The following is a 12871-nucleotide window of genomic DNA, read 5'->3' as shown; positions in this document are numbered from 1 at the left end:
TCCTGGAACTCATTCTGTAGACCAGGCTGGCCCCGAACTCACTGAGATCCACCTGCCTCTGCCTCCTGAGTGCTGGGATTAAAGGTGTGTGCCACCACTGCCCGGCTTACTTAAATTTTTGACCTAGGGTTTCACTATGTAGCCCTGCCTATCCTGGAGTTCACTACGCAGAACCCATAGCGATCCTCTCGCTCTAACTTCTTGAGTGCTGAGATGAAATCGCTGCACCTGGCGAATTTCATATTTTATAGAAAATAAGCAAGTCCAGGAGGTCCTGGGAGGCTGGTACTGCGAGGTGTGCAAATGGCGTGTCACAACGGAGCGCCGAGGTCAGCGGAATCTAAAACTCAGCTTCGCCTGGAAACTGGCAGTTTGGCGGGAATACGAGGTTAGAGAACATAGGAAGTGACGTAAGCCGCGCGCACTTGACAAGACAGTTTTTATACACCCAGGAAGTAGTGTTTGATTAGTTGGCGTCTTGAAATACTGTCCTATCGGTGTTGCCCTCAGTAAAGATGGCCGCTCAGGCTTCCGTCCTTTTTCGGGGCAGTGAGTTTTTTCCTCAAGCATGGCCCTGATACCGGAAAAGGCGGAAGAGTCGTGAGTCCTGATTGGCTGAAACGAGATTGTGTCTTGAGCGCTGATTGGCTCGCTCTTCGCGGGAAGGAGTTTGTGGCGCCAGTGTAGAGTAGAAACAACGCCACCACGCCGGAGCGGCGGACAGTCCGGTGGTCGCCGAGCCCCCTGACCGGAGTGTCTTGGTCTTCCTTCTCGGGAAAACCGCGACCAGGATGTGGAATAGTAATGGCGGGCGTGCGGGGAGCCGCGCGTGGTGGGGGAGCAGGACCGCGGCGAGAGACCCGGGGGTGGGGGCTCTCGGGGGTCGGGGAAAGCGATCGTCTTGACCGCGGCGGGAGGGAGGCGGCGGCTCGCCGCGCCGACGCTAATGACTGTCGTTCGCTAACAGGCGGCTTCGACAGCTTCGGCGGCTCCAGCTATGGCGCAGCGGGCGGCTACACGCAGTCCCCCGGCGGCTTCGGCTCGCCCACGGCGTCGCAGGCCGAGAAGAAGTCGGTAGGTGGAGGCCGCCCCGTGGTCCTTCGCTTCCTCCCGGTCTTGGGAACGGACGGGCTTCTTTCGGGGCGGATTGGCGCGCTCGCACTTGTCTGCCCGGCCCTGCCACTCGGGAGGACGCTTTAGCAGCTAAATGTCCCTGTCGTCCACCCAGGGGTCACTGTTGGGGCCACCAAATCCCCGTTTGGCAAGAGTCCGCTATGTTCACGACAGCTTTTGGATTCTTTCCTGTTGCTCGCTAACAGGAAGAACAAGAGGTCTTTAATCTGCTGTGCTTTCCTGCCTTGTACGTATGAGACCGAGAGTTTGGGGAGTTGTTTTGAGGCAGGCTCACAGTGATGCTCTGGCTATCCTGGAACTCACAGATCCCCCTGCCTCTGACTCTGGTGCTGGGATCAAGGGCGGGTGCCACCAGGCTCGTTCTAACTAGGTCTTTTCCTTTTTTTTATTTTAGTTTTGAGGTGGGGGTGTAACTTCTGCCCAGGCTGGCTTTGAACCTATAGTGCTGGGGTGATCTTCCTGCCATTCTGCCTCAGCTTCCCAGGTGCCTGGGAAACATCCAGTCTTTATGTTTCTGTTGCTTGAAATTGCCAGCAAACTTGTTTGTTTGTTTGTTTGTTTGTTTGGGATCCCAAAGGGGCATTTCATTCTGTAATGTGTCAGGATGAGGTTTGTTATTACACTAATGCTTTTGCTAAGTTAGAAGTGATGTTGTGTTGAAAATACGTCATTTGTGATTGCTTTTTTTTTTTTGAGACAAGTTTTCACTAACTAGCGGTGGGTGGCCTGGAACGTCCTGTATTGACCATGAATTTGTGGCGATCCTATGACATCTGTTTCCTGAGTGGTGGGATTACAGGTGTATGCCATTATGCTCAACCACTCATTATTATTTTTTAAATTTGCTTATATATTTCTTCTGCAGTCCAAACTGGCTTTGTACTCTCTAGGTAGCTGATAGCCTGCCTGTTCTTCCCAAGTGTTGAGATTATAGACATACACCACTGTAGTTCTTGAGCCGCATCTCCAGGGCCTCTCCCTCCTTCCATGTCTCTGTCTTCCTTCTGGCCGTATTAGAAAAATGCTACACCACTGGGCTGAATCTTACATTTTTACTTACTTGCTTGCGTTTTTACTTATCTATTTATTATTTTGGAGGGGCTGGAAAGATAATTCAGTGATTAAGAGCACTGGCTGCTCTTCCAGGGAACCTGGGTTTGATTTTGACATTGTTTTAGCCTCCTCAAGACATTAGACATGCACATGTATGGACATGTGGGCAAACACCATATATTGTATTAGCCATCCAAGTGATTGGAAGTGTAGGCATGTGATACCACTCAGGCCGCTTCACACCAGTGATTGGCAGAATGACAGTTGCATCATTTTTGCGTGTACACCTTTCTGAGGCAGAGGCAGGTGGAGCTCTTGAGTTTGAGGCCAGCCTGGTCTACACAGAAACCCTATCTCAAAAAATGTTACATTGCTGGTAGCCTGCTCCGAGAGGTGATTTGAGTGTCTTCATTAGATGCTCTTTTGCTCCCTCTGTGCTTTTTCCTTGAAAGATGGCCAGCATGGATAAACTCACCCTGTTTCTACAGAGACTGCCATCTGTTTTATCAGGAAACCTAGAGCATCTCCTAAGTTCTATTTCTGTTTGTCATTTCTCGGGCCTTTTCACAAAACTCTGTCACCTCGGTCATGCCCTGAACAGCTTGCTATATCTGGGATGTGCTTTTTCTGCCCCCACCCCCACCCCCCAAGGTTTCTCTCTGTAGCCTGGAACTCACTCTGTGATTCTTTCTGTTTATTTGTTTGACTTTTTAAAATAGCGTATCCCTGGCTGTCTTGGAACTCACTCTATAGAGCAGGCTAGTTTTTTTTGTTTTGTTTTTTTTTTTTGGTTTTTCGAGACAGGGTTTCTTTGGAGCCTGTCCTGGAACTCACTCTGTAGACCAGGCTGGTCTTGAACTCTTAAAAGTTTGTTCTGAAGGCAGGCTATCCTTGCCTGCCTCTAATCTGACCTTTTCTTTGTGAGCCCATAGTATACAAACATCTCTACACCTGGAGTTCTGGCGTCAGATCAGAATGGGTTTGATTTAAAAGTGGCACATACTTTGAATCTTAGCACTTCAGAGGCAGGGGAATCAAATGCAGTATTTGTTAATATTTTGATCTTGATCCCTGAGGTAAGGAGACTTTAGTTTTGGAAACTCAGTGTTGTATACTCAAAGTGCTTGGCACTTAGCAAATATTAACGGAACGTTGTTATCACCAAGGCTGACTTTACGTACGTTTCTCCTTTTCAGAGAGCCCGGGTCCAGCACATTGTGCCCTGTACCATATCTCAGCTGCTTTCTGCTACCCTGACTGATGAAGTGTTCAAGATTGGGAATGTGGAGATTTCGCAGGTATTTTACATTGTGTGGAAGAAACACTTAGTGTCGAGAAGTAAGGGGTTGGAAAGATGTCCGAGCATGAGGACCAGAGATCACATCCCAGTATCCATGTAGAAAGCCATACTATTACTCTTGTGCCTCTCGCTATAGAACTGTGGTGTCAGAAACGAGGCTCCCTGGGACATGCTGGCTCCAGGTTCAGTAATAGGCCTGTCTCTGGGGAAGAGAGCCAGCAGTGCTAGACCTAAGCACTCAGCCTTGGCAGTCACTGCACAGCTGTCCGCTCACTTGTACATGCACCACACTCCCGTGCATTCACACAAGGAAAAAGAAGAGTTAGGCGGTGGTGCATACCTTTAGTCGCAGAACTCAGGATGCAGAGGCAGGGGGATCTCTGAGTTGGAGGCCAGCCTGGTCTACAAAGTGAGTTCCAGGACAGCAAGAGCTGTTACACAGAGAAACTTGTCTCAAAAAACCAACAACAGCAACAGAAAGAAAAAGAAATAACACTTGCTAAATTTAAAAGTATATAGCCAGTGAGATGCTCTGATTAAAAGTGCTTGGGTTCTTTGCAGTCTGATGACCTCAGTCAGTCTTCAGATCCTGCATTGGAAAAACATCTTCTTACATCTGTATCGTGTCGCACGTAACCCAATAGTAAAAACTGTATTTTTTCTAAAAAGTATTTTTTGCTTTTTTTTTTTTAATAAGATTTTCTTTTTTTTTAATATTTATTTATTATGTATACAATATTCTGTCTGTATGTCTGAAGGCCAGAAGAGGGCACCAGACCTCTTTACAGATGGTTGTGAGCCACCATGTGGTTGCTGGGAATTGAACTTAGGACCTTTGGAAGAGCAGGCAATGCTCTTACCCACTGAGCCATCTCTCCAGCCCCCTATTTTTTGCTTTTTTGAGACAGGGTTTTATCTGTGTAACAGCCCTGGCTGTCCTGGAACTCAACTTTGTAGACCAGGTTGTCCTCCAACTTCCCTAGTGCTGGGATTAAAGACATAAATTACCACACTTAATGCAGCCTCTCCTCCACCCCATTTATTTTTTTAAAGATGTGTTTATTTATTTTCTTTGCATGTATATCAGAAGAGGGTGCTAGAACTTATTACAGATGGTTGTGAACTCAGGACCTCTGGAAGAGCAGCAGCTCTTAACCCCTGAGCTATCTCTGCGTGGTCCTCAGCCAGCTTTTTTTATATTAGCCCGTCTATCTTTTGCCTTTGGGTTTTTACCTTTTATTATTTTTATATATCTTTTCTTTCCTTCTTATTCTATATCTGGCTGTGTAGCTGGGTGGCTGGCCTTCTTTCCTACTTCTTGACCTTTTCTTCCCAAATTTCTCCTCCTATCTATTCTCTGCCTGCCAGCCCTGCCTATCCTTTCTCCTGCCTTGCTATTGACTGTTCAGCTCTATTAGGCTTATCAGGTGTAACACAATTTCACAAGAGCTAAACAAATGCAACGTGAGATAGTGCACTACATCTTTGTATAATTAAATAAATGTTCTATAGGATATGCAAATAGAATAATATTCTATAAAAGCTTTGCTCACTTTTAGGTAAATAAATAAAAATAAGTAAACTTTTGTACTGGGCATGGTGCCTCACATCTGTAAACTCAGCACTCAAGAGCAGGCAGGACATTTGCCACAAATGTGAGGCCAGCCAGGTCCTTCAAACAAGTTCAGGGCTGCGTAGTGAGACTATCTCCAAAAATTTTTTTTTCCTAATTGTATTTATATGTACATCTTGCTTTGGCTTCCAGGACATCAAACCTGTTTGTTTTCTTTTTCTAATCTAGGTCACGATTGTGGGAATAATCAGAAACGCAGAGAAGGCTCCCACCAATATAGTTTACAAAGTAGATGACATGACTGCCGCGCCCATGGATGTCCGCCAGTGGGTGGACACAGATGTGAGTCTTCTCCTGAGACTTTGGGTCTTCAGCTCTTTCAGTTTAACCTTTAGAAGGATTTTCTTAGTGTGAGAATACGTTAGCAAGACACTGAAGGTAAAAAAAAAAAATCCCAAAAATGAGAACTTAATAGATTTAACCATAAAAATGTAAAACCACCTAAAATACTGTGAAAGATTTAAAGGCAAGTGACAGAAGACAGTAGAAAGTAAATTCTCTGAGAAAAAAATTTCTCTTGGTTATCACTGTCCCCGACACCTAGAACGGTGCCTGTCACACAGTGGGCCCTCAATAAATACTGTTTAAATGAATGGGAAGCATGCTGGGACTATTGAAAGACCAGATAAAAACACAGTAATGATCCAGGTCAGACTTAGTAAGATTGGAAATGAGTGACAGTTTCTAATTTGGGTGAGAGTAGCCCTGGCCTAGTGTTTGTGACATGTAGAAAATAATTATTTGTTGACTGGCCATTTTTTCTAGCAAGGAAATGGCTATGGTATAATTGTGATAATATGAGTATAAACTGGTGTACTTTACCAAAGCTCACCCTGTACTGAAATCTTCAGTTAAAGGGGGGGGGGGTTGTCTGGAGAGATGGCGCGGAGATTAAGAGCAGTGGATGCTTTTCCAGAGGGTCTGAGTTCAATTCCCAGCACCCACATGGTGGCTCGCAATTACCTGTAATGAGATATGGTGCCCTCTTTGGGCACATGGGTAGAGCACTGTATACATAATAAATAAATTAAAAAAAAAAACTTGCTGGGAATGGTGATACAAGCCTCTAATTCCAGCACTTGGGAGGCAGAGGACATGGACTCTGAGTTCTAGGCCAGGCTGGTCCTACAGCGCAAGTTTAGGACAGCTGTGGCTACACAAAGAAACTCTTTGTCTCAAAAAACCAAAAAAGGTGGGGGGAAGGGTTGACCTACAAGTCCACTTCCAGGGATTTACATTAAGGGAACAAAGATGTATGCTAAGGTCTAATTGAAGTGTATTGACCAGGTACGTGTAATGACTCAGCAGTTGAGAACATTGAAAGATAGAGACAAGATTAGAAGTTGAAAGTCATCGTTGGTTATGTATTAAGTTTGAAGACAAGCCTGTGTTACATGAGGCCCTATTAAAAAATTAAAAGTAGCCATGCAACAGAGGTGCACATCTTTTTCCTAGCACTCGGGAAGCATAGACAGGCTAATATCTGAGTTTGAGGCCAGTCTGGTCTACAGAGCAAGTTCCAGGACAGGCTCCAAAGCTATAGAGAAACTCTGTTGCAAAACAAAACAAAAAATTAAAAGTAATTGTAAAACAATAATCATATGTTTATATTTTTATCTGTTAGGATGCCAGTGGTGAAAACACTGTGGTTCCTCCAGAAACATACGTGAAGGTGGCTGGCCACCTCAGGTCTTTCCAGGTAAAGTCAAATGGTGGCTTTGGAGGCTGGGGTATGACTTAGATGAAGACCTGAGTTTGCATCCTTATAACCAAAGCAAAGCCAGTGTCACAAGACTTGGGGTTGGGGAGGGGAGGCAGTTCGTGGAAAGCTCACAGGCAGGCTGGCTTGACAGAATAGAGCCTGTCTTAAGGTAGAAGGCTAGACCAACACTCAAGATTGTCTTCTAATTTCCACATGTGAGCTGTGACTTGTAAATGTCTGTAGTTATATACATGAATATACCCATCTTTAGATTTTAAAAAATGGGGTTTAAGATGTTTTCACGAAGCAGGGCACTGTGGCACAGACCCTTAAACCCCAGCACTTGGAAAGTAGAGGCAAGCAGATTCAAGGCCATCCTGGTCCTAGATAGTGAGTTCCAGTGTTAATAGTAAGACCTGGCCTCAAAAAAAAAAAAAACTTTACTGCCAGGTGGTGGTAACACAATCTTTAATCCCAGCACTCAGGAGGCAGTGGCAGTCAGTCAGGTCTCTGAGTTCAAGGCCAGCATGTTTTACAGAGTGAGTTCCAGGACAGCTAGGACTGTTAAACACAGAGAAACCCTGTCTCCGGAAAAAAAAAAAAAAATTTTATATGACGCATATGTGAATTTATGTCTTCATTAGGAGAATAAGTAATTATCCTTAAAACAGACATTGAAGGCACACGTAGTGGCACATACCATTATTCCCAACACCCGGGAGGCAGAGGCAGATAAATTTCTGAGTTTGAGGCCACCCTGGTCTACATAGTGAGTTCCAAACTCTCAGGACTACATAGTGAGACCCTGTTGAAAAGGAGTGGGGGGAATCTATTAGTTCTGGCCAGCCAAGGCTACATAGTAAAAAAAAAAAATCTTGTCTCAAAAAGAAAAGGGAAAAGTATGAGGGACCTGAGTTCTTGATTAAAACCATCAGGAGCTGTGTAAAAGCCAGGTGTGTAACGGGAGCCTCTGTAGTGTACCTATGGGAGGTGGGAGGCGGAGAATCCCTAGAAGCTGTGGGAATGCCTAGTCAGGTGGATATAGTCAGGGTTTTTTTGTTTTTGTTTTTTAATATTTATTTATTTGTTATGTATACAATGGTCTATCTGTGTGTATGCCTGCAGGCCAGAAGAGGGCTCCAGCTCTCATTACAGATGGTTGTGAGCCACCATGTAGTTGTTGGGAATTGAGCTAACGACCTGTGGAAGAGCAGGCAATGCTCTTAACCACTGAGCCATCTCTCTAACACCCTACACAGTTTTTATTTATTTATTTATTATGTATACAATATTCTGTCTGTGTATGCTTGCAGGTCAGAAGAGGGCACCAGATGCCATTACAGATGGTTGTGAGCCACCATGTGGTTGCTGGGAATTGAACTCAGGACCTTTGGTAGAGCAGGCAATGCTCTTAACCACTGAGCCATCTCTCCAGCCCCACAGTTTTTTTTTTAAGTGTATTAACAGACGTTTTCCCAAAACTTTGAGTTTTTCAAATATAAACAAGGAAAAAGCCAGTGGCTTGCCCAAAAAGTTACTTGACTATTTTTGTCTTTTGCTTGCATTTTCCTCTTTAATAGAACAAAAAGAGCCTGGTAGCCTTTAAGATCATACCCCTGGAAGACATGAATGAGTTCACTGCACATATTCTGGAGGTGGTCAATGCACATATGGTGCTCAGCAAATCTAACAACCAGGTAAGAGCTGCAATCAACTTTTTCCCTTTTCTGGGAAAGCAAACTTTTAAGATTTGTATTTATTTACATGTGCTTATGTAAACGTATGTGGTGTTTGAGGGTACCTTCAGAGGCTAGAAGAGAACGTGGGATCCCCTAGAAGTAGAGTTGTAAGCAATTGTGTGCCACCTGACAATCAGGTCCTCTGGAAGAGCCTTTTCTCCAGTCCCATGGATGGCTATTCTGTTATGGCTTTTATTTTGTTGACATTTAGAATATTGAAATACCACAACCATCACCAACACCACAACCCCTAAAAAGGAAAAAAAAAAATTTCTTAGGTCCTTAGGACATTTTCTTCCTGAGCTTTGCCAATTTTATTTTTTTTAAGTCTAAATGAAACACTAATAAGTGTTCTTCAGAGTTTCATGTTCTTTCTCATTCAGTACCAAGAAGGCTGAGTGAGAATTCCCAAGCCAGACAGCATTTTGCTTCTAGGCTGTACATTATAAAAGCACCTCAACAGTGGACATTTAATGATCGTTAGTTGACAAACTAATGCTTTAAACCTTACAGGATAGATTTGCCCCTGACATTCAGTACAGTAGATAGAACACTTACAGAGTGTACCGTTCATCAGGCACTGCGAAGATGAAGGGACGTGTATTGGGAAAAGCAGTTGCTATTACAGTTCGGGATGGGTCAAAAGCTGAAGCCAAGTGATTGGCTGGTTGTCTCTTGGTTATGGTGCTTAAGGACATGAATTTGATCCCAAGAACTGTAGGGGAAGCGCAAAACATGAACTAATGAAATGGCTTGGTGGGTAAAGGCAAATGGTCAACCTAACAATCTTGAGTTTGATCCCTGCACCCCACATGATCAAAGGCGAGAACTGTTCTCTGCGTTCCACATACACACATATAAACACATAGGTTTTTTTTTGAAGTTTGTCTGTTTAAGCAGGACATGTGGCATGTGCTTGTAATCCCAATGCTGAGAGGCAAAAACAGGAGGGTATCTGGGAGCTTAATGGCCAACCAGCCTAGCCTACTTGTCAAGTTCTAGCCAGTGAGAGACCCTACTCAAAAGTGAGGAATGGCGGTCAAGGTGTCCTACGGCCTCCAGATACACACGCTAACGCCAAGAAGGAAGCAGATACTAACGTGGCTTGGTCAGTGCAGTGTAGCACAGCATGGTGACAGACACGGGCCTGTCATCCTAGCACATGAGAAGTTGATGCAGGTGGATCTCAATTGAGTGAGAGGTGAGTGCGTGCTGTGTAACTGGGGGAGACACAGCTGGAAAAGTACAGCTTTTGACTGCTTACTAGCTGTTAAGTCCCGCATTCTTGGTCTGAGTGTTTTTTAATATTTATTTATTTATTATGTATACAATATTCTGTCTGTGTGTATGCGTGCAGGCCAGAAGAGGGCACCAGACCTCATTACAGATGGTTGTGAGTCACTATGTGGTTGCCAGGAACTGAACTCAGGACCTTTGGAAGAGCAGGCAATGCTCTTAACCACTGAGCCATCTCTCCAGCCCTTTATATCATTTTTATAGGCAGAAAGAGCCACTTCAAGTTTCCAAGTAAGAAGGACATGATTAGAGGGGCTTGTGGGTTGTAATGGGAGGATTGATTAGAGTTCAAAGGGTGAGGCTGAGGTGAGGATCTATCTGATGGTAGAAATTAATAATTGTGCAAAGTGAAAGACTGGAGACTCAAAGATGGATTAGTTCTGCTAATGGGCTGCTGCTTTAGGTGAGTTATAATGACAAGCGGCCTTAGAGAGGAAGGAACGAATTTAATCCATAAATCTCTGATAACCTAGGTGGCTACCGGTAGTGAAGATTTGTGGCCCAGAAAGGGGTCTGGGTGGAATCCTGAGGGGAACTTGTTAGCCTGTGGAGATAGGACACGTGACTGGTATGGGAAGGCACAGTCTGAGTGAGAAGCCTGGTAGAGACACATTTAAGGGAGTGGTCAGCACTGCTGCTGCTGAGAGGTCAGGGGTGAAGACTGAAGGACTTGAGCCGCTGATTGAGACGTTATTGCTGGCTTTGGTAGGATTCCATTCAGAGGAGTATTTGAGATAATCCCGGTAGTGGTAGGCAGAGAAAGGAGTTACTAAAAAGAGGATGGAGCAACTGCCCTTTTTCTTCATGGTGTTGCAAATTGAAACTACAGCCTTCTCCACATTAGGCAAGGCCTCTGCCAGGGATCTGCACCTGCAGGCAAGCCTGTGTTCTTTTGTCTCCCCATGGTGTTTCATAATAAATGCTTGCTTGAGTGGTTCCCAGTGAAATCATTATAGCTTGAGCATGAAATCACAAAGCCATGGGGCTGGAGAGATGGCTCAGTGGTTAAGAGCATTGCCTGCTCTTCCAAAGGTCCTGAGTTCAATTCCCAGCAACCACATGGTGGCTCACAACCATCTGTAATAAGGTCTGGTTCCCTCTTCTGGTCTGCAGGCATACACACAGATAGACCATTGTATACATAACAAATAAATAAATAAATATTTAAAAAATCACAAAGCTAGAAGTATCCTTTTCAGGGGAGAGGGGATATGTGCTTCAAGACTTTCATCTCTGTGTTTTCCTTGTTACAGCCCATATAAACAGTTGCTAGGAAAACTGATTAAATTGTTTCTTGCTGTTTATTAGCAAGTTATTTGAAGTAGATTTTACTTGGTGCCTTTTCTAATGTTCTAAACTTGTTCTTAATTCAGGTCTCAGCTGGAAGACCATCTATCAGCAACTCAGGAATGGGTGAGCCAGGAAACTTCAGTGGGAATAACTTCATGCCAGCAAATGGCCTCACTGTGGTCCAAAACCAGGTAAGATGCCTGTTTCTCATGTAAAACATAGACCTATATTTTGTTACTTCCTAAATGATCTAAGTTATCTTGGTTCCTATTTCATACCAACCCCTCTTTGTGCGTGCGTGCGCGCGCGCGTGTGTGTGTGTGTGTGTGTGTGTCCACATGGCCTGATACTAGTGGAGGCTTCAAACCCAGGTTTTCTGCAAGTGCTCCTCCTGCACCATCCCTCTAGCCCCTCCTTTTGCTTATCTAGGGACTTGGGTTAACTTGAATAAACTGATCCAGAGCAGTTGCTAAAGTCTTTATTTGAACTGTTAGGTACTGAATTTGATCAAGGCTTGCCCAAGACCAGAAGGATTGAATTTTCAGGATCTCAGAAATCAGCTCCAGCACATGCCTGTAGCCTCAATCAAGTAAGTATTGTTGTCCATGACCTAGAGGTCCAGAGTTGTAACTGTCTCTGTTGACAGTTTCCTGATAATAAGAAGTCAATATAAAAGATGATTGGTAGTGCTCACCTGTGATCTCTGCACTTGAAGGGTAGAAGCGGGAGGATCAGGAGTTCAGAGCCAACCTGGACTCTGTGAGACACACAGCAAAAGAAAAGGAAAGTTGTCAACTGCAGCCTGTTGAGGGAAGTTGACCAGCTGTGCAGAGATTTCAGAAGGACTCGCAGGTGGCACTGTTCACTGCCTGCTGATTTGTTCTGATTGGAAGACATTGGGCAGTCCTTACACCTTTGACCTGATTTCTATGTGGGCACCAGATGCCTGATTCCACTGCAGTGAACTGAGATGGACTATCTAAGTAGATAGTACTCACGTGTCTTGAGTTCAAGGCCAGCCTGGTCTATATAGCAAGTTCCAGGACAACCATGATTGCTTAAAGAGGCCCTGTCTCAAAACAAAACAAAAGCCCATTTAATAATTATAGGCTTTGCTGGTACGTGCCTTTAATCTCAGCACTCAGGAGGCATGGGAAAGTGGATCTCTATGAGTTTGAGGCTAACCTGATCTACAGACCAAATTCCAGGACAGCCAGAAATGTTTATTACACAGAGAAACCCTGTCTTGGGGGTGGGGTGTGGTGGTAGGTCTGGATAGAAAAGAAATGCCCGGGTCAGTTTCCCATCCCTGTGCTGTAAAGTGATAGATAGTGCCCGTCTCAGCACTGGTGATGGGGTCCAGGATCACTGAGTAAATGTTACTGTCTGTGAGGACCTGAGGGTTTGGAGGACTCACACTCTTCTGAGTACTCTTCCTTTCCTGCTTCTCTGCTGCTGCCCACAGGCAGAGCAAAAAGCATTTCAGTATGGGATTCTGGGTCTGAATCCAGGGAAGGGAGCCTTAAGACCCTGTGTACAATAGGAATTTCATGTGCAGGCTGAATATGGCTTCGGGTTCTTGTGTGGGCTAAAAACTTGAGACCAGGATCTGAGGCAGCCCTGGTAGCCCTTGTCTACATGGATAATCTCAGTCCTGGGGTTTAATTGACTTCTCTGTAAAAGACTTCCATGAACAAAATTAATAATTCTTAATTAAGGCCGGG

General features: G+C 44.7%; 1 protein-coding gene across 1 annotated transcript; it reads left to right on the top strand.

Moving 5' to 3' along the window:
- The first annotated feature begins 659 nt into the window (after positions 1–659).
- On the top strand, positions 660–11746 carry Rpa2 (replication protein A2). Its single transcript, XM_005353117.2, has 8 exons — positions 660–801; positions 968–1074; positions 3384–3485; positions 5289–5402; positions 6745–6819; positions 8403–8519; positions 11231–11338; positions 11642–11746. The coding sequence occupies exons 1-8, from the start codon at positions 792–794 to the stop codon at positions 11738–11740; spliced, it is 732 nt and encodes a 243-aa protein (XP_005353174.1). The 5' UTR covers positions 660–791; the 3' UTR covers positions 11741–11746.
- Positions 11747–12871: the final 1125 nt, after the last annotated feature.

The sequence above is a fragment of the Microtus ochrogaster genome, chromosome 10 (genome assembly GCF_000317375.1).
Source record: "Microtus ochrogaster isolate Prairie Vole_2 chromosome 10, MicOch1.0, whole genome shotgun sequence".
NCBI classification, from domain to species: Eukaryota; Metazoa; Chordata; class Mammalia; order Rodentia; family Cricetidae; genus Microtus; species Microtus ochrogaster.
The sequence above is the reverse complement of the archived record's forward strand: the minus strand, read 5'-3'. Positions and strand labels throughout refer to the sequence as shown.

Coding starts and splice junctions, on each gene's coding strand:
- Rpa2 (XM_005353117.2), top strand. Junction 1,075..3,383: donor CGCAGGCCGAGAAGAAGTCG/GTAGGTGGAGGC, acceptor TCTCCTTTTCAG/AGAGCCCGGGTCCAGCACAT. Junction 8,520..11,230: donor TCAGCAAATCTAACAACCAG/GTAAGAGCTGCA, acceptor TTCTTAATTCAG/GTCTCAGCTGGAAGACCATC.